Source organism: Hemitrygon akajei, chromosome 5, assembly GCF_048418815.1.
Source record: "Hemitrygon akajei chromosome 5, sHemAka1.3, whole genome shotgun sequence".
In the NCBI taxonomy this organism is placed as follows: domain Eukaryota; kingdom Metazoa; phylum Chordata; class Chondrichthyes; order Myliobatiformes; family Dasyatidae; genus Hemitrygon; species Hemitrygon akajei.
The window spans coordinates 98,562,666-98,590,119 of NC_133128.1; the positions used below are offsets into that span (position 1 = coordinate 98,562,666).

General features: G+C 40.5%; 1 protein-coding gene across 5 annotated transcripts in view; it reads right to left on the reverse strand.

The window, feature by feature from the left end:
• Positions 1 to 27,454, reverse strand: part of sec22a (SEC22 homolog A, vesicle trafficking protein) — a 121,214-nt gene that overhangs the window by 56,593 nt on the left and 37,167 nt on the right. For all 5 annotated transcript variants that reach the window (XM_073046129.1, XM_073046127.1, XM_073046124.1 and 2 more), the window contains exons 3-4: positions 18,359 to 18,522; positions 15,301 to 15,480 (exon numbers count right to left, since the gene is read on the reverse strand). In XM_073046129.1, the coding sequence (XP_072902230.1) occupies positions 15,301 to 15,480; positions 18,359 to 18,522 (344 nt within the window). The remainder of the gene's footprint in view (positions 1 to 15,300; positions 15,481 to 18,358; positions 18,523 to 27,454) is intronic.

Here is a 27,454-nt window from a genome sequence, read left to right on the forward strand (position 1 = left end):
TCTCTAGCACAGTGAGAGGTCGAAGAACAGCATTTAAAACATATTCTTTTCTCCTTGAGAAGGGCCTTCCTCTCTTCAAGGGTTTTTTCCCTAAACGTTCTGCATTTCTTGAGGGGGTGGGGTTTGTTATGCAATGGACAATTCTTGCTAGGGTCGTTGTTAGTTGTAAAGACTTCAGTCTTAAGCACTGAGACTGGCTTAATAATGTTGAAATTATTCAGAGAGGATTTATCTGGCTTGGTGTAAATTGTACTGCTTCCTGGACCTATGAGGCTAGAATCATTTCGCTTCTTCGCCTCCTTGCACACAAACCTAGTGAAATACTCGAAGGGAGGAAATCGACCTCTGTGTTCTTCCTTGTACTCTGAGGCAACGGACAACCACCTGTCCTGCAGCCCAAATGGAAGTTTGTCCACGATTTGTCTAATCCTGGTTGGAGTGTCTAGGTATACTAGACCAGCTGAGTAGCCATCTTCTTTGGCGCCTTGAATCTCCATGAGTAAATCTCTGAGTTCTCTTAGCTTAGTGTGGTCCTTGGCTGACACCTTAGGAAAATTTCCCAAACGTTGGCATAGCACCGCTTCAATAATTTCGGGGGCCCCATAGCCCTCCTGAAGTCTCTCCCATGTTTTCTTCAATGCTAGCTCGGGTTTGTTGATGTACACTGAACGTATGCGTCTCACCTGTTCGCATGATTCTTTTCCCAGCCATTTTGCCATAAGATCCAACTTCTGGGTTGCTCTGAGCTGGACTCCGTCGATAGCGTTGGTGAATGTGGAGTACCATGCACGGTAATTTTCAGGTTTATCGTCGAACTGATATAGTCCTGAAGTGACAAGATCCCGTTGTGCTAAATACCGTGCTACGGGTTCGGCTGCAAGTGGCATGCGGGCTGGGGAAATATGTTGGCGTGTATATGACTGAGGGTGTATATCTGTTATGGAATTTGCTGTTCTGGACTCGGTCTGTGTCTCTCTTCTCCCCAAATCTGGTAAGTTTGGTGTCGAGAAGTACTGGTCATGAGCCCTTTCATTCCTGGATTCATCGTGGAGTTGCGAGGGTAAATTGTCTTCCTTGGATGGATGTGATGCAGTCGGGCCTCTCTGAGATTCCTCGTGAAGTGGGATGTTATCAAATAAGTATGGAGAGGAAGAATGAGTCTTCCATTCTATTTGAGATTGGACATAGTTGCTTGTGCGTTCCAATCTGATCTTTTCTGAAGTAGATTTTCCGTCAACCGGATCATGCATTTCTTCAGCATCTTCTCTTAACTCTGCTTCCACCCTGGCGGCTGCTGCTTCTCGTTCTAGCTTCAGCACTTCTAACTTTGCCTCTACCCTTTTTCTTTCCAACTCATTTTCGGCTTCTCTGGCAGCCTTTTTCCTCTGGTTTTCGGCTTCTCTGGCAGCCTCTTTCTTCTGGTTTTTGGCTTCTCTGGCAGCCTCTTCCTTCTGGTTTTCGGCTTCTCTGGCAGCCGCTTCCAGTTTTAGTTCTACTTCTTGTTTGGCAAAGCGCGCTCGCACATTGGCGGCTTCTGCTTTAGCTCTTGCTTGGATGGCCTTACTTGATGCCCTACTGCCCCTGTCGCAGGATGGCAACGACTTTGGCAACGACTTGATGCTGGACCGAGTTGACATTGCTGCACTTGAAACACCTGATAATGCCGCTTTTTCACTGTAACGTTTAATTCGGGTTCGTTACACCTGAGCGAGAACGTTACAATCTACATTCTCAAGCTCTTCAGTGCACTGCATGTCATCCCTACAGTTGCCAAGATCCTTTTTCGTAGTGAATACTGAAGCAAAGTATTCATTAAGTACCTCCGCTATTTCCTCCGGTTCCATACACACTTTTCCATTGTCACACTTGATTGGCCTATTCTCTTCACGTCTTATCCTCTTGCTCTTCACATACTTGTAGAACGCCTTGGGGTTTTCCTTAATCCTGTCTGCCAAGGCCTTCTCATGGCCCCTTCTTGCTCTCCTAATTTCATTCTTAAACTCCTTCCTTTGCCACTTTCTTGCCCATTCTCCTAATCTGTCCAAGTCCTTCTGCATCCTACTTGTTTCCTCAGAATTTTCCCTTAAGGAAACCATGCTGATTTTGCCCTATCTTGTCCCATGTCACCAAGTACTCCATCACCTCATCCTTAACAATTGACTCTTAACATTTTCCTAATCACTGAGGTCAGGCTAACTGGTCTATAAACACAAAATACTCTGCAGATGCTAGGGTCAAAGCAACATGCACAACTGGTCTATAATTTCCTTTCTGCTGCCTTCCTCCTTCCTTAAAGATTGGAGTGGCATTTGCAATTTTCCAATCCTCTGGCACTGTGCAGAGTCCAATGATTTTTGAAAGATCATTGCTAATGCTGCCACAATCTCTACTGCTACTTCTTTCAGAACCCTAGGGTGCAGTTCATTTGGTCCAGATGATATATCTTTAGGTCTTTTGTATACCTTAGGTCTTTTAGCTTTTTGAGCATCTGCTCCCTTGTAATAGTAACTGCATCCACTTCTCTTCCTTCACACTCTACAATATCTGGCACACTGCTAGTGTTTTCCACAGTGAAGGCTGATGCAAAATACTCATTTAGCTCATCTGCCATCTCCTTGTCCTCAGTTACATTTCTCCTGCCTCATTTTCTAGCGGTCCTATATCCCCTCATCTCTCTTTTATTTTTTACCTGCCTGAAAAAGCTTTTACTATCCACTTTGATATTATTTGCTAGCTTGCTTTCATATTTCATCATTTCCTTTCATGATTCTTTTAGTTTAATGTCAGCATTTATGAATAAAATATTAAAAAGAACAGTTGAATTCACTAAAAATAACATAAAATGTAAACTACGATTTCAGCATCTGATACAATGTTCCATTTTATCCTTCCTAGCAGTAGCAAATCCAGTCCAATCAAAAACAGTTTTCCCACACACCCAGAATGTACCACCATATTTAACACCTCACTTCTCCTCAATCTCTCTGTATTCATCCCTGGAGACAGACTGTCTACTGATACCTTTTACAAATGTACTGACTCACAGCTACCTCGGCTATACTTCTCCCACCCCATCACATGTAAAAGCAACATTCCCTTTTCCCAATTTTTACACCTCTGCTACATCTGTTCTCAAGATGAAGCTTCCCCTTCCATAACATCTGAAATGTCCTCCCTCTTCAAAGAATGGGGTTTCTCTTCCTCAACCATTGCTGATGCCCTCACCTGCATCTCCGTTATTTCCCAGCCATCTGCCCCCAACCCATCTTCGCACCACCTTAACAGGGATAGACTACCACCCCATGAGCCTCTGCATCCAGCACAACTTCTGTCATCTTCAACAAGATCCTACCATCAAACACCTCTCTACCTCCCCTCCTTTCCCAGAACACCAAAAATTTAACATCAGAATAAATCTCTCAAATGTGTGGACCTAATTCTAGTTCTGCATTCAGAAGCCTTTCAAAGTTTGTGACTTTCTGCAGTAAGTTTCCAAGTGCAGGTCCACAATCCCTTATCCAAAATTCTGAAAGCCAAAAAGCTCCGAAAACCGAAGTTTTTTTGCCAACGGCTGACATCACTCAGGTGTGACGTGGCAGCACTAGCAGAGGCCGCCAGATGTCAGTTGTGGCTCAGCGCTTGTACTGGTTACACATGCATTTGCTGTTTGCTGGGATTTTGTGTTCACTGTTGACTTTGTGTTTAATTTTGCTGTGGAAATGTCAAAAAGAGCTGCAGATACCCCTATGAGTAACAATGAGAAAAAAAGAAGGAAGCATCTATCATTATCAATAACGTAGAAAGTGGAGTTATTGCAGAAGCTTGATCGTGGTGTGTCTGTGCGGCGTTTTACTGAAGAATATGGTGTCAGAACTATCACTATATGAATTAAAGAAACAGAAAGACAAGGTACTGAAGTTTTATAATGACGTGACGTTCTACATTTATTCCAATAAGTCATTTACCATGTGTTTGATTCGGTTCGTTTGAAGGTGTATAGTTTTATGCTTTATTGAATGTTTTTGTTGGAAATAAAAAAATTTCTTGTCATTATTCCCTAAACACTACAGTATAACAACTACTTACATAGCATTTACATTGTATTAGGTATTATAAGTAATCTAGAGATGATTAAAGTATACGGGAGGATGTGCATATGTCTGGAGCTCCGCCGGGTCCTAAAGTCCACCTGCACTGAGACGATTAAATAAGGGACTTGAGCATACGTGTCTTTTGGTATCCGTGGGGGGTCCTGGAACCAATAAGGAGGGATTCTGAAATCCAAAAAATTCTGAATTCCGAAATGCAACTGGCCCCAAGGATTTCAGATAAGGAATTGTGGACCTGTATACCATTTTTAATGTAGGTTACATGGGTGCATTGCCAACTATGCCAAAACAAAAGAATATTAAAACTGATGGCATATTGACCAATGCACTGATAAATGACAAAGATTCCTATTAAGAAATGCGCATGGTCTTCAAGATAACATTCATATGATCAGCCTCAACAACTTGCTTTAAAATAGCACCATTATGCGGCAAAACATTCTGAGACCCTTCATACAGATTTCATTAACTTGCACGCCCTTATTTTCATTTCTCTGGTAAACAGCATAAAGCAGGCTATTGTTACTCTTTGTCACCAACTTGCTGCCACAGTATTTACTACAGTTAAGTCCTCAAACTAAAGGATTTGTGGAAACACTTAGCATACCTCTGAACTTTTTGCCAGAAGCCTAGAAACCTAAAATAGCTATTTACAAGATGTAGCTATTTACAGATTAAGTGTACCACAGCACAGGCATGAGTCTGTGACAGCGTCTATAATTAAATGCAAAAAAAATGCTCAATTACTGCAACTACTGTATATTAGATTAACATTTGGAACATACAAGCTAGCTTAATGGCAAAGTGGAGAGAAGTTCTACACATTGGAAGCCACAGAAAAATTGCAAACAAAAGTTCAAAGTAAGTTTGTTATCAAAGTACGTACATGTTACTGTATACTACCCTGGGATTCATTTCTTGTGGGCATTCACAGCACAACACAGAAAAACAACAGAATCAATGAAAAACTACACACAAACTAAAACTGATAACCAATGTGCAAAAGACAAACATAAATAAACATACAAATAAACTGAGAACATGAGCTGTAAAGATACTGAAAATGACCCGTAGGTTGTGGAGTCAGTTCAAAATTGAGGTGAACGAAATTATCCATACAGGTTCAGTAGCCTGATGGTTGAAAGGTAATAACTGTCCCTGAACCTGGTAGTGTGGCAGACAAAGCCTTAATTGTCTGCTTTCAAGTGTTTTAGTGGAAGATGACAATCAAATTGACATTGTATGCTTATATTAGACACAGGAAAGTTAAAACAATTAGATTTCAATACGATCATTATGTTGGAATGCCTGAAGCTCAAAGCACACTTAGTAAACTACACAGACAAATGTATTGTTACATACCCCAAGTATAAAAATGCCGCAAGTGTAATACAAAGATTGTTAAACCAAGAAAACTAGAAAAAAAATGAAATGAGCATTCTGGCTGATTATTTGAGGATTCAAAAAATAAAGGATATAATATAAATTGAAGGTAAAATAAAAAAACAGGTAAGAGCTTGGAAAGTCAACAGTTGGCAACATAATGTTCATTACCGTTCCATATTTCTCAGTGGCCTTGTCAAGAGAACAAGAATTTGAACTCAAAAGTCAAAGTAAATTAATTAATAAAGTACGTATATGTCACCTTGAGATTCATTTTCTTGCAGTAATTTCCAGGAAAATAAACAAATACGATAGAATTTGTGAAAAACTATATATAAAGACTGACAAAGAACCAATGAGCAAAGGAAAAAATTGTATAAAAAGTATAAGATATATATAAAATTATATGTAATTTATACCAGTGTTTTCAGTATTATGGGAACATGAGTAGTAGAGTCCTTGAAAGTGAGACTGTAGTTTGTGGAATCGGTTCAGAGTTAACATGAGCTAAGTTATCCACATTGGTTCAGCAGTCCAATTATAGTATGGTAATAACTGTTCCTGAACCTACTGGTGTGGAACCTAAGGCTCCTGAACCTTAGTAGCAGCAGTGAGAAGACAGCATAGCCTGGATGGTAGGGGTACTTGATAAAGGATGCTGCTTTCTTGTGGCAGCGCTCCTGGCAAATCAGATTCAGATTCAGATTCAGTTTATTGTCATTTAAAAACCACAATATGCAATATCCTCCAGAATGATATCAATAAAGCATATGACAAAATAGACTACACCAGATTGAGTTTAGGAGCCGAGAGGGAATGTTGCAGCTATATAGGATCCTGGTCAGACCCCACTTGGAATACTGTGCTCAGCTCTGGTCGCCTAACTATAGGAAAGATGTGGAAACCATAGGGTGTGGAGGAGATTTACAAGGATGTTCCCTGGATTGGGCAGCATGCCTTATGAAAACAGGTTAATTGAACTCGGCCTTTTCTCCTTGGAGCAATGGAGGATGAGAGGTGACCTGATAGAGGTGAATAAGATAATGAAAGGTATCGATCGTGTGGATAGTCAGAGGCTTTTTCCCAGGGACGAAATGGTTGCCACAAGAGGACACAGGTTTAAGGTGCTGGGGAGTACATACAGATGAGATGTCAGGGGTAAGTTTTTTATTACTCAGAGAGTGGTGAGTGCATGGAATGTGCTGCCAGCAACGGTGGTGGAGGCGGAATCGTCAGGGTCTTTTAAGAGACTTTTGGATAGGTACATGGAGCTTAGAAAAATAGAGGGCTATGGGTAAGCCTAGTAATTTCTAAGGTAGGGACATATTTGGCACAACTTTGTGGGCTGAAGGGCCTGTATTGTGCCATAGGTTTTCTATGTTTCTATATTTTTATTCTCTGGATATGACAGTAAAAAAGGTCTCAATGAAGGATGAAATGCAATAGGAGAGTCATGCTCCAGTCAAACATAACATAGAACATAGTACAGCACAGTACAGGCCCTTCGGCCCACAATGTTGTGCTGACCCTTAAATCCTGCTCCCATATAACCTCGACCTTAAATTCCTCCATATACCTGTTCAGTAGTCTCTTAAATTTCACTAGTGTATCTGCCTCCACCACTGACTCAGACAGTGCATTCCTCACACCAACCACTCTCTGAGTAAAAAACCTTCCTCTAATATCCCCCTGGAACTTCCCACCCCTTACCTTAAACCATGTCCTCTTGTATTGAGCAGTGGTACCCTGGGGAAGAGGCACTGGCTGTCCACTTTATCTATTTCTCTTAATATCTTGTATACCTCTATCATGTCTCCTCTCATCCTCCTTCTCTCCAAAGCTCCCTAGCTCCCTTAATCTCTGATCATAATGCATACTCTCTAAACCAGGCAGCATCCTGGTAATCTCCTCTGTACCCTTTCCAATGCTTCCACATCCTTCCTATAGTGAGGCGACCAGAACTGGACACAGTACTCCAAGTGTGGCCTAACCAGAGTATTATAGAGCTGCATCATTACCTCGACTCTCAAACTCTATCCCTCAACTTATGAAAGCTAACACCTCATAAGCTTTCTTAACTACCCTATCTACCTGTGAGGCAACTTTCAGGGATCTGTGGACATGTACCCCCAGATCCCTCTGCTCCTCCACACTACCAAGTATCCTGCCATTTACTTTGTCCTCTGCCTTGGAGTTTGTCCTTCCAAAGTGTACCACCTCACACTTCTCCGGGTTGAACTCCATCTGCCACTTTTCAGCCTGCTTCTTCATTCTATCAACGTCTCTCTGCAATTTTCAACAATCCTCTACACTATCCACAACACCACCAACCTTTGTGTCGTCTGCAAACTTGCCAACCCACCCTTCTACCCCCACATCCAGGTCGTTAATAAAAATCACAAAAAGTAGAGGTCCCAGAACAGATCCTGGGGGGGACACCACTAGCCACAACCCTCCAATCTGAATGTGCTCCCTCCACCACAACCCTCTGCCTTCTGCAGGCAAGCCAATTCTGAATCCACCTGGCCGAACTTCCCTGGATCCAATGCCTCCTGACTTTCTGAATAAGCCTATCGTGTGGAACCTTATCAAACGCCTTACTAAAATCCATGTAGATCACATCTACTACACTACCCTCATCTATATGCCTGGTCACCTCCTCAAAGAACTTTATCAGGCTTGTTAGACAAGATCTGCCCTTCACAAAGCCCTGCTGACTGTCCCTGATCAGACCATGATTCTCTAAATGCCCACAGATCCTATCTATAAGAATCTTCTCCAACAGCTTTCCCACCACTGACGTAAGGCTCACTGATCTATAATTACCCGGACTATCCCTACTACCTTTTTTGAACAAGGGGACAACATTCGTCTCCGTCCAATCCTCCAGTACCATTCCTGTGGACAACGAGGACATAAAGATCCTAGCCAGAGGCTCTGTAATCTCTTCCCTTGCCTCGTGGAGCAGCCTGGGGAATATTCCGTCAGGCCCCGGGGACTTATCTGTCCGAATGTATTTTAACAACTCCAACACCTCTTCTCCCTTAATATCAACATGCTCCAGAACATCAGCCTCACTCATATTGCCCTCACCATCATCAAGTTCCCTCTCATTGGTGAATACCGAAGAGAAGTAATCATTGAGACTTCCACAGCCTCCAGGCACATCTTCCCACCTTTATCTCTAATCAGTCCTACCTTCACTTCTGTCATCCTGTTGTTCTTCACATAATTGAAGAATGACTTTGGGGTTTTCCTTTACCCTACTCACCAAGTTCTTGCTCTCCTCAGCCCCTTCTTAAGCTCCTTTCTTGTTACCCTATATTCCTCAATAGACCCATCTGATCCTTGCTTCCTAAACCTTAAGTATGCTGCCTTCTTCCACCTGACTAGATTTTCCACCTCACTTGTCATCCATGGTTCCTTCACCCTACCATTCATCATCTTCCTCACTGGAACCAAATTATCCCTAACATTCTGCAAAAGATCCCTAAACATCAACCACATGTCCATAGTACATTTCCCTGCAAAAACATCATCCCAATTCACACCCACAAGTTCTAGCCTTATAGACTCATAATTTGCCCTTCCCCAATTAAAAATTTTCCTGTCCTCTCTGATTCTATCCTTTTCCATGATAATGCTAAAGGCCAGGGAGTGGTGGTCACTGTCCCCCAGATGCTCACCCACTGAGAGATCTGTGACCTGACCCGGTTCGTTACCTAATACTAAATCTAGTATCGCATTCCCCCTAGTCGGCCTGTCAACATACTATGACAGGAATCCATCCTGGACACACTTAACAAACTCTGCCACGTCTAAACCATTGGAACTAATCAGGTGCCAATCAATATTAGGGAAGTTAAAGTCACCCATGATAACAACCCTGTTATTTTTGCAACTTTCCAAAATTTGCCTCCCAATCTGCTCCTTGGTGTCTCTGCTGCTACCAGGGGGCCTAAAGAATACTCCCAATAGAGTAACTGCTCCCTACCTGTTCCTGACTTCCACCCATACTGACTCAAAAGAGGATCCTGCTACATTACCCACCCTTTCTGTAGCTGTAATAGTATCCTGACCAGTAATGCCACCCCTCCTCCACTTTCTCCCCCTCTATCCCTTTTAAAGCACTGAAATCCAGGAATATTGAGAATCCATTCCTGCCCTGGTGCCAGCAAGTATCTGTAATGGCCACTACATCATAATTCCATGTATGTATCCAAGCTCTCAGTTCATCACCTTTGTTCCTGATGCTTCTTGCATTGAAGTACACACACTTTAGCCCTTCTGCCTTACTACCCTTACACCCTTTATTCTGCTTCTCTTTCCTCAAAGCCTCTTTATATGTTAGATCTGGCTTTACTCCATGCACTTCTTCCACTGCTCTATCACTCCGGGTCCCATCCCCCTTGTAAATTAGTTTAAACCCTCCTGAACAATGCTAGCAAACCTACCTACAAGAATATTGATCCCCCTCGAGTTCAGGTGCAACCCATCCAATCTGTACAGGTCCCACCTTCCCCAGAAGAGATCCCAATGATCCAAAAATGCAAAACCCTGCCCCCTGCACCAACTACTCAGCCATGCATTCAACTGCCATCTCCTCCAATCCTTACCATCACTATCACGTAGTACTGGCAGCAATCCTGAGAACGCCACCCTCGAGGTCCTGTTCTTCAACCTTCTGCCTAGTTCCCAAAACTCACACTTCAGGACCTCATCCCTCTTTCTGCTTATGTCATTGGTACCAACATGTATCACGGCTTCTGGTTGCTTTCCCTCTCGTACCAGAATGTTGTGCACCCAGTCAGAGACATCCTGGACCCCGGCACCTGGGAGGCAACAAACCACGTGGGTGTTTTTCTCACATCCACAAAATCTCCTGTCTGCTCCCCTGACTATAGAGTCTCCAATGACGACAGCTCTCCTCTTTTCCATCCCACCCTTCTGCACTACAGGGTCAGACTCAGTGCCAGAGGCCCTGCCACTGTGGCTCACACCTGGTTGGTCGACCCTGCCAACAGTATCCAGGACAGTAAACTTATTATTCAGGGGAATGGCTACAGGGGTGCTCTGTACTACTTGTCTACTTACCTTCGCTTCCCCCCCCCACGACTGTCACCCAACGACCTGCTTCTGGCAGCCTATGTGTGGCTACCTCCCTGTAGCTCTCATCTATGACTGCCTCATTCTCCCTTATGAGCCGAAGGTCATCCAGCTGCTGTTCCAGATCCCTTACACGGTTTTCTATATCGTCCAGCCGCATGCACTTCTGGCAGATGTGACTCTGAGGGAGAGGGGAGATCCCCCAAGACTGCCACATCTCACACGAAAGGCACATCACCATCTCAGGAGGCACTGTAAAGCCTAACTGGGAGCAAGCTCATCCTCCCCCTCTTCTCTTCAAAGCCGCTTGAGTCAAAGCCTCAAAGTTCCACTCCTTCACTGGCCCACTCAAGTGTTAAAGAGATTGAGAAGGAGGTTTCAAAAGCTAAACAAACAGCTGGGAGTACAAAGAGAGTTGAAATAAGGCCTTTTAAAGTTAGATGAGATTGAAAGCTGCTTCTAAAGGTAAGATATAGAAAATAGAACACTGCAGCACAGGACAGGCCATTCAGCTCACAATGTTGGGCCAACCTTATAACTTATTTAAGATCAATCTAATCCTTCCCTCCCACATAACCCTCCATATGCCTATCTAAGGATCCGTTCAATGTCCCAAATGTAATATCCTCTACCACCCACCACCCCAAGTAGTGCATTCAACGTACCTACCATTCTCTGTGTAGAAAATCATCCTCTGACATTCTGCTATACTTTCCTCCAAACATCTTAAAGATCTTTTGAATTAGCTATTACCAGACTGGGAAAATGTCTCGGTTGTCCACTTTATGCATTTTATTATCTTGTGCACTACATACAGTTGCAAGAAAAAGTCTGACTCCTTTGCAATTACTTGGTTTTCTGCATTAATTACTCATAAAATGAGGTCTCATCTTCAGCCAACTCACAATAATAGACAAACACAATCTGCCTAAATGAATAACAAATAAACAATTGTACTTTTCGTCAATATGGAGTACAGCATTTAAACACCCTCTAGGTTCAAAAAACACACGTTGTTCCAATCAATGAGATGAGATTGGAGGTGTGTCCTGCCCTATAAAAAAAAGACACACAAAGTCAGGTTACTGAGAGAGTTTTGCTCTTCTCAAGAAGGATCTGTTCACGTGCACCATGCCTCAATCAAAACAACTTTCAGAGGCCATTAGAAGAAGAATGTGTGAAGCTGGAAAAGGCTACAAAAACAATTTTAAGATGCAAGTGATCATCAGTCCACAGTAACAGAAATTGTCTACAAATGGAGGAAACTCAGTACTGTTGCTTCTTTCCCAATAAGTGGGCTTCTTGTAAAGATCAGAATGCACAATACTAAAGGAGCTGAAAAAGAAGCCAAGGGTAAGGGCAAAAGACCTGCAGAACTCTCTAAAACTTGCTAAAGTCTCTGTTCATGTGTCCACTATAAGAAAACACTGAACAAGAATGGTGTTCATAGAAGAACACCACAGAGGAAACCACTGTTCTCCAAAAAAATTGCCTCATGTCTCAAGTTTGTAAAAGACCAGCTGGATGTTCCACAACACTTCTAGGACAATGTCCTGTGGGCAGATGAGACAAGTTCTTGGCAGAAATGCATACTGCTATGTTTAGAAGAAAAGGGGACTGCATACCAACACCAAAACCTCATCCCAACTGTGAAGCACAGTGGAAAGAGCATCATGGCTTGGGGCTACTTTGCTGCCTCAGGACCTGGACAACTTGCAATCACTGAATTCAAAATTGTATCAAGACATTTTTACAGGAGATTGTCAGGATAGTAGTCCATCACCTGAAGCTTAATAAAAGTTGGATGATGCAACAAGACAATGATCTGAAACAGAAGAGTAAATCAACAACATAATGATTTAAAAGAAAGAAAATTAACTCAATTGAGATGCTGTGGCATGACCTGAAGAGGGATGTTCATGCAAGGTATCCCAGAAATGTAGATAAACTAAAAATGTTATATGGAGGAATGGTCTAAAAATTCCTCCTCACCATTGTGCATGTCTGATCAGTAGCTACAGGAAACATTTGGTTGAGGTTATTACTGCTAAAGGAGATTCTACCAGTGATTAAATACAAGGGTTCACATGCTTTTCCCAGCCTGGACTGTAAATGATTAAAAATGTGTTCAATAAAGGCATGAAAAGTACAATTGCTTGTGTGTTACTACTTTAGGCAGATTGTGTCTGTCTATTATTGTGACTGAGCTGAAGATCAGACCACACTTAATTACTGCAGAAAACCAGGTAAATACAAAGGGTTCACAAACATCTTACAACTCAAAAGCATCATCATATGAATAATGCCTTTAATGCAATAAAACATATATAATAAAACATGACTATCATGACAGATAATCAAAAATGGTAGGCCTAAAGAATGTGGTCAATGTCAATTATTACAGTTTTTATCCAGTAAAGTTACTAATCAGATGCAAGCTGTTGCTACCAAGACATAGACAAGGAATGGAAAAGGAAGATGTGTCAAAACCACTCAGGCCACAAAACATGGCAACATTTCTGCTGCTGATCCTTTAACAGGGCTAGAAGTGGATTAACATCATAAACATGTCTTAATATGCAGAAAAGAGGAAATAAGAGAAAAGTGGAAGGGAAAGTGAGATTAAACAGTAAGAGGTAATCAAGGCAAAAATAGCAATCATGAATAAAATGTGGGACTGGTGGAGTGTTGCCACAAGAAAGCAGTGTACATCATCAAAGGCCCCCACCATTCAGTCCATGTTCTTTTCTTGCTGCTGCCATTGGGAAGGAGGCATAGGAACTTTAGGTTCCCCCACCACCAGGTTCAGGAACAATTATTAACCTTCAACCATCAGGCTCCTGAACCAGCATGGATAACTTAACTCAGCACAACTCTGAAATGATTTCACACTCTATGGACTCACTTTCATGGACTACAACTAATGTTCTTAGTATTATTTATTATATTATTTTCAGTTTGATTTCTTTTGCACATTGATTGTCAGTTTTTGTGTGCAGTCTTTCATTGATTCTATTGTATTTCTTTGATCTACTGTAAATACCTTCAAGAAAATGAATCTCAAGGTAGTGCATGGTTACATGTACATACTTTTGACAATAAATTTATTTTGAACTTGGAAATAGGAATATCAGAATCAACATTTGAAATTGCTTAACTCACTGTGGAGACCAGAAGGATGTAATGGAAGGATATAACATGCCTATCTGAGATGAACTGATGTTTCTTCTGTTATGAAGGATGAACAGCTCTGATGGGCAGAAGGGTGCAGAGTTGCCCATATTTCCCCCCCCCCCCCCCCCCCCCCACCGCCCCGGGAGAATCACAAACTGTTACTGTTGCCACGCTGCTAATAAGAGAGAAAGAGAGACAAAGGGAAAACATACTGGGACTGGAACATCTGCTTCAGATAAGGGAGAGATAACACTGGGAGAGAGAGACTTGTTGACCCACCATATTATGACTCCTGAAAGACTTATGGCTCTGGAGAGGGCTGTTTACTTGGTACCATTCTGTTCATTAAAATTCCTCAGTGGACAGCCGGAGTGGGCTGGTTTGATGGACTAAGCCATTCAAAACTGATTGACACCTGAGACCCCGTGAGTAGGGATAAAAGTGAGGTCTGGGGAGACACCCCTCAGACACACCAGGAGACACACTAGTGAGCACTGCTTGAGTGTTGGAACCCACGAGAAGGTGTGGGGCATCGGGGACCGAGCAAAGGATCGGTCAGTTTAACTCACAGTGTTATAGCAGGGCCGGTGGAGGCTTGTGTGTGTGTCCACCCTTGCCTGGGTGACGAGTCCACCACAGAAGAATGGTCTGGCTGAAGGATAGAGGGGTCATACCTGAATGGCCACAACAACACATCGATGGATCAAGAACGTAAAGGAAGGTTTGCCTGGCTGCAGCTGTTACTGTTTGCTTGCTCTCTCTCTCTCTCTCTCCCCAACAATTACAACAAAACCACCAACAACTACCTCAGCACGTATGAACTGAACTGAACTTTATATTCACATATGACAATTCATTATCCCCTAGACATCGATAGAGCTTGTTTATTATTGATTATTATTATAACCACACTTTTAGGTTTAGTATTGCTAACATGTATTATCTATATATTTGCATTGTTGATATTGATTTGTATATTTTACTAATAAACACTGTTTGAAAATAGTACCACCAGACTCAAATGGATTCTTCTATCTTTGCTGGTCAGACACCCAGTTACGGGGTACGTAACACTTCAAAAGGTGATAAATCTTAGCAGAGAAAGTGAAGTCGGGTCAAGTTGGAGCAGTGAATGGCTTTTTCAGATTCAGATTCAGTTTACTTTCATTTAGAAACCACAAATGCAATGCAGTTAAAAAATGAGACAACGTTCTTCCAGAATGATATCACAAAAGCACATGACAAAACAGACTACACCAGAAATCTACATAATGTTTGGCAATCCCCAATCCAGAGTCCGGAGAGGCTGCTGTGTATTAATATCACGCTACCATCTTAGTGCCTTCCCCAGAAAGGAGCTCCAAATCCACCAGACAAAACAAGACCAAAAACTAAAGCTACAAGACCTGCACAAAACCACATAGTTGCAACATATAGTTACAACAGTGCATACAATAGCATGATTGATTAAAAAAACAGATCATGGGCACAGTTTTTATTAAATTTCTTATAAGTAAAAGGGTCTCACCTATCCCCTTGTGGGGGGAAGAACGTGGTTGTAAGCTTCCATTTGTTGCTCCAAGATCATATACTGTAAGCTGATGGGCTGGCCTTAATTTGATCTCAGTCTGCATGTCAGCAAGGTTTATCTTCGTAGACAAAGACCGGGGGTTGTTAAACCTCTGCTTGGTTTTCTGGATAAAATTATCTAGAGATTTAAAGAAAACACAGTCTTACAAATAAAGATCAAAAAAATGTAATGGTCAGTATTCCGTAGACAAAAAGGCCTTGATAAGGAGGGAGGTCAAAGGAGAATAGCCAGTCTGGTTCAAGCAGACAGAAAGGTGACAATAACTCAAATAACCCTGTGTTACAACTGTGGTGTGAAAAAAAGTTGTAGAAAAGTACAAAACAGAAATAGGCTCTTTGGTTCATCTATTCTGTGCTAAACCATTTAAACTGCCTACTTCCATTGAGCTGCACCAGGACCTCCATACCCCTCCCATCTACATACCTACCCAAACTTTTATTAAACGTTGAAATCAAGCTCGCATGCACGTGATGGCAGTTTATTCCACACTCTCATGACCCTCTGAGTGAAGAAGTTTCCCCTCATGTTCCTCTTAAACTTTTCACCTTTTATCCTTAACCCATGAGCTCTAGTTGTATCCCCATCCAACTTCAGTAGAATCCCTGAATGAGAACAGCATCTCTGAATGCACAACATGTCAAACCTTGAAGTGGATAGGCTACAGCAGCAGCATACACTCAGTGGCCACTTTGTTGGGTACCTCCTATACCTAATAAAATGACCACTGAGTGTAAGTTAACATTTCAAGTTGATGAAATTTTGAAAAGTTAAAAATTCAGCAAGTTTTAAGTTAAAGAAAGAGGACAGGGAAAAAGTGAAAAAAAGGAAAGGCCTGTGAAAAGAGTGGAGACCTCAGAGATTGAATAACAAAGGTGGCAGAGATGTCAGCTGAATGAGCTGGAATCTGGTGAATATGAGGCACGTAAGTGTCATCTAGCACATAGCACACATGGAATGGAAATAAATTTCTGAAGGCAGCCTAATGTGTAAAGGATTCTGCACAATCCTCTTGATTGATGGGAGTCAAAGGATTTTGCAAGGACAAGAAAGGCTATCTATGGTTGTTTATGCTTGCAGTTGTTGTGCAATGAAAATCACATTCATTATACCTGAAATTGTCAGAATCTATAACGGGATTCAAGAAGCAGCTGCTCAGACAAGTGAAGCATGGATTAAGGAGGATCACCCCATGATTATTTATTTGTCTATTTATCCATCCATTATTTTAGCAATACAGCATAAAGAAGGCCCTTCCAGCCCTTTGAGCCATGCTGCCTCAGCAACCTCTGATTTAACCTTAACCTACTCATGGGACAATTTTACAATGACCAATAACCTATCCAGTACATCTTTGGACTGTGGGAGGAAACCTGAGCAGCCAGGGAAAACCATGCATTTCATGCAGAGGACATACAGAGGCTCCTTACAGAAAGGCGCCACAATTGAACTCCAAATTCCAGAAAGCCCTGAGTTCTAATGGTGTTGTGTTAGCCTCTACACTACCTGTCTCCCTGATGTATTTACCCTGTGGTAGACAAACCAGGGAGATTTCTACTATAGTTAGCTTATAATCTTAAAAAGCTTAAAACTTCAAGAGACTTAAAAGAATTTTTCTACAAATTCTAACCCTGACACCAGTGCCCCTGACTTCATCCCAAAGCACACTATCTGGTCCAGTGTTGCTACTTTTCTAGATTAACAAGAAGTTAACTCAGCCAGTTCCATCATGGGCTTGAGCCACTCTAGCAAAGAGGGCTCATTTAATATATTGTAATACACATCATTTTTTAATGTATTGCATTGAAAATGTTGCCAAAAACAATAAATTCCACAGCTTATGTCACTGATATTACACCTGATTTTGATTCTGAAGTTGAAAAGTGACAAGTCAAGTGAAAGAAAGAGCTCCTGGTGTAGATGGCACCTCTGCTGAAATTCTAACATTTGAGAGCAACTTTACAAACCTCATCTCCAATTTATAAGAGGAAGATATGGTTGAGTCTTCAAGGGAGAAAAATCCTATTGAGGTAAGTTAACCTATACTACAAACATGCTATATCCATTATTCAAATTGTTTATCTCATTCTAAAAAGAATCAAAGATCAACTTTATTCACCATATGCATTTATATGTATTAGGAATTTGCTGTGGTGTATTGATCAGGCTGCAACAAGCAACAAAAAAAAACATCACAACATTCAACAATTATAAAGAATACATAAAAATAAGTTAGATAAAAATAAAAATACATAAAAAATAAGTTGGAGCTTAAAGTACAGGTATGAAATATTATGTGCATAAATACCTGTATTTACAATGTAAACAACTTTATAAAGAGTGTTTACAGTGCAGTGCAGTGATTGAGGCAATAGATAAGAGTGGGTGGGGGAGCTAACTAGAATGATTTTTCAAATTAACTAACTGGGGGAAGAAATTTTTAAGATGACATTAAGTTTTTGTCTTAATAGACCTATAGTGCTTTGCAGGAGGAGGCTTTTGGAAAAGGTAGTTTGAAGGGGGTGGATGGGAGTGTCCATATTAATTTTTCCTGCTCACTTTGTCCCTGACACAGACAAGTCCTGCTGTGATGGTGGACTGCAGCACTACTGCTAAACTCCCTGTTGCATAACTCAAATGATTGGATATTAAAGAGACATATTATATATTGCTTATTATTCACAGTACATTATTACACACTTTATCAGAAAATGATCAACTGCCTTCTGGTCGCAATTAAACAAGAATAGCCTAAATCACCTCCAAATTTCCATATAAAAGGTTTGACTAATACAGAAAACCTTAGAGTGGCAAAATGACAAATGATAGTCCATGTAATAAAATTAGATTAACATTTTCCAAAGTGTATCATCTTTCTCGCAGTAATATGTAATTAACACTTTTCAAGTCTTTCCACTCCACAAATTAGTACTTTAGAAGGCAAATTATCATTACTTCCATCATCAAACTAGCAATTTATAAAAGCCTGGAAGCTCACCAAATTCGATGAAGGAGTATGGTCTGACAGCCGTGTTAATCCTCATTGTATCATATAAAGTAATGAATTCTCGTTGTAGTTCATCCAGGAAACAAAAAGCGAGCACGTTTGGATAATTTTCAGAGCAGATCATCATATACCCAACTCCTAATGAACTTATAAAACTAAGGAGAGAAAGGGCAATTTAATTGGTTCTGCAATAAAGAAAATAATGAAATACTATTACTTTGATGGAATAGTCATGAGTAATTTAGCAAAATGAACATTACAATAAATTACACTATTGTACAATTTGTTCATATATTAAACACAATCAATTCTTTTGAAAAAAAGACTTTTTTTACACTAAATTTTACTGACCATGCATTTAAATGAAACAGACAAATAAAACTTTCACAGTAAACATGTTTTTCTCATTTAATCTAATCTAACACTAAACTCACTATCAAGTGTAAAATAATTTAAAGATTTTACTTCAATAGTTTGCAACATTGTTTTCACAAAAGGAAAAAAACATCTTCACTGTTAAAATACAGGTTTCCCCCACTATTCAAAGGTAGAGCGTTCCTATGAAACAATTTGTAAGCCGGAATGTCGTAAAGTGAAGAAGCAATTACCATTTATTTATATGGGAAAAATTTGTGAGCGTTCGCAGACCCAAAAAATAACCTACCCAATCATGCCAAATAACACATAAAACCTAAAATAACATTAACATATCGTAAAAGCAGGAATGATCTGATAAATACACAGCCTATATAATGTAGGAATACTTTTCTACAATTACTGCAGCACTGTCCACCGCAGTGAAAATCTCACGCAAACGCTCTCGGCAGTACTTGCGGCAAAAACACACGGCGCAAGAGCTCCCAGCAGAAATACACGGCGCAAGCGCTCCTGGCAGAAATACACGGCGCAAGCGCTCCTGGCAGAAGCACTCTTTCCAGTAACCTTTAAGCTATGAAGCTACCAAATAACACATAAAAATACACAGCCTATATAAAGTAGAAATAATGTACGCCCAGTGTAGTTTCACTTACCGGAATCGGGAAGACAGTGAGCACACTGATGATGGTGTGTTAGGCTGAGTCGCCGGAGGTTGGGGTGGTGGGAGGTAGAGGAGACTGGGGTGTCATCATTGTCTGTTTCCATTAGGGCAGGCAGGTCACCTTCTTCTATGTCTGCCTGCCTCGATGTCAAAGGTCAAGGTTCATCGTCTGCTGTGGCTAATGTGGAAGGCTTGAAAAACGACAGTATGCTTGACTGCTTAGCCTCGCGCATTGTCCTAAACCTACGTACCCTTTCAAAATTAAAGTCATACTTTTCTGCAATCATTGCAGCGTTGTCAATCGCAGCGAAAATCTCACGCAGTTCCTGGACGATGTCACTTTTGTGCCGTTCGCTACTGCATTCGGCTTCAATTATTATCCTTTCCTCTTCATCAGCTCTTCATTTCTTAGTTCTTGGTCATGGGATGCCAAAACCTCTTCAACATCATCTTCGTTATTTTGTTCACCATGATCGAAACGCTTAATTATATCTAGTTTTACTCTAAGTGTAACACCTTTACGCGCTCTTTTAGGCTTTTCTGATACCTTAGAACTCATCTTGCTAACGGATGCACAAAATAAATCCACATAAAGCACAGATGCTCACAGGCACGTGTTTAAGCAATGCCGGCTAGAATGAAGTTCCGGGGGAGGAGCTCGGCTGCTCGGAGTACGCGCTGCCTTTTTTCATAACAGTGAAAACACCTTCTGTTAGCAAAAACAGGTAACTAATGTAGGTCTTTCGTAACAGTGAGTTGACGTAAAGCGAACGTTCGAAAAACGGGGGACAACTGTATATTTCAAACTCCTGAACTATTTTCTTGTGATTATCTTAACTTGCAACAAACTTGTTATAACTTCCACTGAGTGAGGAAATAATCAAAATACCACTTAATAATGTTCTTAAAGAGCACTAAGTCTTCTTCAACCTTCTCAGTACCAGTGACTCCCCAAAATTATGGTTCTCTTCATAACCAGTGAATCTTGAGGTTTTGTTCATACGTGGCATTTTAATGCCAATCCCTAATTACTCGAGCAGAGATTTTAACCTGCGTTCTTGAATTGTGACAGTCCTTCTGCAGACAGCACTCCAGCAGTCTATGCTGTTTCTTTTTCATTGCCATTATGGCATTACATCATTCTTCAACAATGCTCCAAGAGTTTAATGTAGAAGCAAACCCTGATGTTAGAAAACCATGCAAATAACAGATCAATTCTGATCAAGCATTTCAAATACATCTTCTCAGATTTATTGCTAAACTTCAAGAAAAACTCAGATTGCAATAGAAAGAACAAGGCTAGCTTTACTGCACAGTGCCAGGTATAAAAGTAAAATCCATTGAAAGGCTTAAAGGAAACAGATTGCATTGTTGTTCATTACCAATAGTGAGGAACAGCAAATCACTGCTGTAGCAATAGAAGTACATGATTGTGAACAGCCCTCCCAAAGTGTGTAAAATGGAAGAAAGCTTTTCTTTGCCATCCCTCTGATGTTAAAAACCTACATCATCCTTTACTCCGGCTTTGTGAGATTATACACAACTGAAAGCAGACAATCCACTCATATGACTTCAGCTATTCTAGATCAGATAATAAATGGATTGAAGAAAATTCTCCCCCGATATCTGCTCCCAGTATTTATCACTTCTAAACTGTCATATGGCTGAGTAGTTCATGGGTATTAAAACCTGATATACTACCAAGCCAAGCCTAACATCTTAATTTACAAATAGCAATATTTGCATGATTGATTGATACATTTCAAAATGATCTACAGTAAACCATTGTTGCTTCAGCCTGTATCAGTAAGGCTGAATATACAATGGAGACACAAAAGACTGCGGATAGTGGAACCTGAAACAACAAACAATCTATTGGACGAACTCAGTTTGTCAAGAAAGGAATTAGACCATAAGACGCAGTAGCAGAATAGAGTATGTTGTGTATTTAACATTGCAGTAATATTTGAGTAATCTTGTATATACATATTGTTTGATTAATCATTTTTGTTCATTTCAGTAATTATGAGTTATATGTAAAGCATGTGACTCTGCCTTTTCCTTTTAATTGGTTTACTGTTTTGGAGTTACAAATCATAACATGAAGTAATTTTTTAAAATGAACTCGAGTGACTACTGACTTGTTGAAGCACAGTGAGACATTCCAGTTTTAAAAAAAGCAGTGCAGCATCTGTTCTTTGAACCATACCACGTTTAAAAAACACATTAAAATGGAAGAATTCACAGATTCATAAACAGTGAGTAACAAGTGAGAATAATCACAAAACAAAGAGCAGAAATGGCTGGCCACACCCAAAAGATAGAAATGTTTGATTACATAGTGGATAACTGGATTTTACATACAGAGAAAATTGAACAGTATTTTAAAACAAATGGAATAGCTGATGAGAAGCAAGTGTCAATTTTACTGAGTGCACTGGATTTAAAGGAAATGTTTGCTTATGAGTTTGACTGCTCCAACCAAACTGGCAGAAATGAGCTTTGCTGATATCGTGAAAGTAAAGCAGGAGCATTTAGAACCAACACCATTGTTGATTGCAGAATGCACTAAGTTTCATATGGAAAGGGAGTCCATTTCAGCGTATGTGGCTGAAATGAAGAGATTGTCTCAGCATTGTCAGTTCGGTAATGGGCTTAATGATACACTGAGAGATCGTTTAGTTTGTGAAATCTTACAAGAGAGCATTCAAAAACTGCTCCTAACTGAAGCACAACTAACATTTAAAAGAGCACCTGCAAATTGCTTTATCAATGTAAACAGCAGACAGGTGTGATTCACACAAAGTATACTGCAGATGCTGTGGTCAAATCAACATGTACAAAAGCTGGATGAACTCAACAGGTCGGGCAGCATCCGTTGAAATGTGCAGTCAATGTTTCGGGCTGAGACCCTTCGTCAGGACTGAAGAAGGAGGGAGCAGAGGCCCCATAAAGAACGTGGGGTTCTTTTCCACCCTCCCCTCATGTCTTTATGGGGCCTCTGCCCCCTCCTTCTTCAGTCCTGATGAAGGGTCTCGGCCCGAAACGTTGACTGCACATTTCAACCGATGCTGCCAGACAGGTGTGATTGAGTTGCAGTCAGGAATGAAACTGAGCATGAACAAAACTGCAACATCTAAACAGAAACCAGCCTGGCCAAACAAATTGTGACAGGGGCTCATATACACCAAACCAATACAGATTGGTGAAATGCAAAAAATGTAATAAAGTTGGACTCATATGAAGAGTATGTAGGGCAGAAAAAAATTAATGGACTGCCCAGAGAAGAGAAAAAGTTAAAAGGCCAAATTCCAAATTCAAATTGAGCAATGATCTGCAGGCTGGTGATGAAAAATCCGATAATAATGAGAGTGACACAGGATATGTAGCCTTGAGATTTACAACGTGAAAACTAACAATATTGACAAGTAATACGGTTAATGACAGATGTGAATGCCAAATTAATTAAAATGAAAATGAACACTGGCTTGGTTGTTTCTGTCATTCCACAAAATGAGTTTGAATGGCCTTTTAAAGATACAAAACTGAAGCCTACAGATATCCAACTAAGAACTTATACTGGAGGAAAAAAGAAAACTCCTGTGGGAATGACATTTGTTACAGTGAAATACAACAACCAACAAGCCACATTGGGCTTGTATGTGGTAAAAACAGGAGGGTCAGCATTGTGGGGGCATGATTGGCTGAGACAACTACAACTTGATTGGAGATCCATCCACTATTTACATGTCACATTCCTTGTAACAGAGTTAACTGAAAGTGAATTAAAAAAGGTATTGGTGCCTGGAGGGCTATGGCAGGTCATTGAGAGTCGGCAGTTTAAATGGTTCACCACAGACAAGAAGGGCCAAAAGGCCTGTTTCTGTGTTGCTCTTTTCTATGATGCCACAACTGTCTCGATGCTGTACACCATGAACCATTGCCCAAGAGGGGAACCAGGTGTTGGTGCCAACCTTTGTGCCTGTGTTTAGAAAGCATACTGGACTAAGAAAGAACCATGCTGTTCAGAGGAATTGTGAAAGTGATGAAAGCCGTTGTCCAACTACAACAATTTTTGTAGCTAACATTTCTGAGAAATCAAGCAGTTACTTGCAAAGTGTGGCTTGGTTTTAAGCTGGAAGGAAGTTCATAAAGCTTCAGGAAAGTTGCAAGCATCTGGCTTTTGTGAAAATGAAGAACAAGAAGCTACTCTGTATGCATTTAGGTTACTGAATGAACTTCAAGTGTGAGACAAGAAGCTGCTTGTAAAAGTAAATGCAAAGACCAAAGCCCAGCTGGATGAATGGAAGGACAAAAAGAAAGGAGTCAATGTAGATACAAAAATAGAGAATTCGTCAGATGATGCTGTGGATGAGGAAACCATGGGGAGAGATCAGATCGTAAAGGACAATAGAAGGACTAATAACAGAATACTCCAGTGAACTAAATACACCTTCCCTACCCTAGGGAAAAAAAAGGAAAAACAGAAGAAAATGACGTAAGTGCTATGGAAATGCAAGAGGATAAACAAGATCTAATTATTCAAGAAATTAGCAAACTCAGCGAGACAAAAAATTAGAAGAAAAAGGAAGGAGAGAAAAAGAAAGACAAGAACTTGAAAAGAAGTAAGAATTGAAGTAGATTCAGAGAACCAATTCCTACAGTCTCAGAATCAACTCCTACAACTACCATAGAAGAGGCCCCAGAAATTGAGATTGTTTCACAGCTACAAGTCTTACCCGGCAAGCAGAGCCATCCCCCTTGTCAGGAAAGACATTACCCACAAGAGTAAGAAAGCCTTGAGAGCAATTAAATCTTTTGGCCTAACTGGGAAAATTAAAAATTTACTAATGCTGTGAATGTCTGTATAGTAGTTGTATTATATAGTATATTGTGTATATCGTTGAGATGCTTTCTATATTGAGTTGGAATTTACAGCTAAGCAGAGAGGAGTGTCGTGTATTTAATATTTCAGTGATATTTGAGTAATCTTGTGTGTGTGTGTGTGTGTGTATAGTTTGATTAAGTATTCTTGCTCATTTAAATAATTCATTATGGATCATACATAAAATATGTGAATTGCATACATCTTCGTGCTACCATGTGATATGTGCATGCCTCGCTTAAAGTAAAACATAATGTTAAACTCACATTTCAGACTCTATCCTTTCCTTTTAATTAGTTTAATGTTTTCGAGTCTACTCCACCATTTGATCAGGGCTGATTGATATTCCATCTCAACCCCATTCTTCTAACTTCTCTCCGTAATCTTTGATGTGCTTAAAAACCTGTATTCTTCAATGTAAATGCGATAAATAAATCTGAATCTGGAAGGTTAGTTAGAAAGGTTCAATCATTAGGTATTAATATTGAAGTAGTAAAATGGATTCAACAGTGGTTGGATGGGAGATGCCAGAGAGTAGTGGTGGATAACTGTTTGTCAGGTTGGAAGCCGGTGACTAATGGTGTGCCTCAGGGATCTGTACTGGGTCCAATGTTGTTTGTCATATACATTAATGATCTGGATGATGGGGTGGTAAATTGGATTAGTAAGTATGCAGATGATACTAAGATGGGTGGCGTTGTGGATAATGAAGTAGGTTTTCAAAGGTTGCAGAGAGATTTAGGCCAATTAGAAGAGTGGGCTGAAAGATGGCAGATGGAGTTTAATGCTGATAAGTGTGAGGTGCTACATTTTGGTAGGAATAATCCAAATAGGACATACATGGTAAATGGTAGGGCACTAAGGAATGCGGTAGAACAGAGTGATCTAGGAATAATGGTGCATAGTTCCCTGAAGGTGGAATCTCATGTGGATAGGGTGGTGAAGAAAGCTTTTGGTATGCTGGCCTTTATAAATCAGAGCATTGAGTATTGGAGTTGGGATGTAATGTTAAAATTGTACAAGGCATTGGTGAGGCCAAATTTGGAGTATTGTGTACAGTTCTGGTCACCGAATTATAGGAAAGGTGTCAACAAAATAGAGAGAGTACAGAGGAGATTTACTAGAAAGTTACCTGGGTTTCAGCACCTAAGTTACAGAGGAAGGTTGAACAAGTTAGGTCTTTATTCTTTGGAGCGTAGAAGGTTGAGGGGGGACTTGATAGAGGTATTTAAAATTATGAGGGGGATAGATAGAGTTGACGTGGATAGGCTTTTACCACTGAGATTAGGGGAGATTCAAACAAGAAGACATGAGTTGAAAGTTAAGGAGCAAAAGTTTAGGGGTAATACGAGGGGGAACTCTGTGCGAGCGGTAGAGGTAGGTTCAATTTTGTCATTTAAAAAAAAGAATTGGATAGGTCTATGGACAGGAAAAGAATGGAGAGTTATGGGTTGAGTGCAGATCAGTGGGACTAGATGAGAATAAGCATTCAGCACGGACTAGAAGGGCCGAGATTGCCTGTTTCCACTCTGTAATTGTTATATGGTTATAACTGGCAAGTTTCCTATTTGGCAAACTCATCCTAAAAGGAAAAAATACTATAAGAAAGTTACAAATGGAGCTAATTCCTTCACTGTGTTAAGAGAAAAATATCCCTGTCACCTCTTGTTCTTCTGATTATATCTATAATCTTTGTCTTTTGGTGAATAATCCTCGTGCCACCTGAAATACATTATTCCTTACAAAACATTCCTCCATCTAATCTGCTTTGAACCATGGAGAACAATCTCAGCGTCTCTTGTATGCAACCCCAGTATCTAACTAAGGGTTTCACATTCTTCCCAATGTGTGAAAAGTAGTTACGAAAATACTACTTAAACTGAAGCCTCACCAGTATATAAACTACATACTATTTCTTTTATACCTGTACCTCCATTAATCAAGCCAAAAATGACAAGGTCACAAGAAAGACATATGGAATGGATTGGTTGATAGGGTCCTAATTAAGTTCAAGTTCAGGCCTAATTGAAATTTAATCATACAGCTAAACAGAACAGTATTCCTCCGGGGCCAAGATGCAAAGCACAGTACGCATAGTCAAATGCAGCATACAGCACCTATAGTTTCAATAGCGTATGCAGTGGCCTTGCAAAGGCTTCAGAAGTTACAGGGAGAAGGCAGGAAAATGGATTTGAGAGAAATAGTAAATTCAGTCATGATGGAATAGCAGAGCAGGCACGATGGGCTAAATTGTCTATTTGGGCTCCTATGTCTTATCCTCTTATGATCTTATGGAATAAATGGCAGGGACTTTAGGAGCACTGATGCAGAGAGACCTTGAGATGCAAACCCATTGCTTCTTGAAAGTGGCAACACAGGTGGATAGGAGAGTTAAAAAGGCATTTGGTGTGGAAGACTGTATGTCATAGTAGGGCTGCACAAAGCACCTGTTAGATCACACTTAAGAATATTGTGTGGTAGCCAGATAGAGAATTCAGAAAAGATTCACCAGGTTTCATCATTATAAGGACAGATTGGATAAACTGGGTTTATTCTCGTAGGACACGAGGCTGAGGGGTGACACTATAGAGGTACATATATTACAAAATGGGTAGAGATAGAATAGACAGTGAGAGGAAAACACGAACAACTGCAGATACAGGAAACTAGACAGAAAAAAAACAAACTGCTGGAGAATTCAAAAGGCTGAGCAGCATCTATGGGGTGTGGGTGGGGGAGGTAAGAAATGGTTAATGTTTTGGGTTGAGATTCTGTATGACCTGAAATGTCAGCAAGTTTTTCCACACATTTCACAAAGTCAGAATCTTTTTCCCAAGGCAAGGGAGTCTATAAGTCTACAACTATGGACTTGGTTTTAAAGTGAGGGGGGAAATTTAAAGATTTCAGAGGTAAGCTTTTCCACAGAGTGGTGAATATCTGTCATGAGCTTCCTGAGGTAGTACTGGAGGCAGACACAATTAAAACATTCAAAAGATGTTCTGTCAGGTACTTGGAAAAGAGAAGTGTAGAGGGAGAGTGGTCTATAAGAAAACCATTGGATTTCTGAACGATTCATGAACCCATGAACACTGTCAAAAGGTTATATACCAATACCCAGTAGTGCCTCAGTTTCTCCATTCCTTTAGAACTGTATATTAGCATT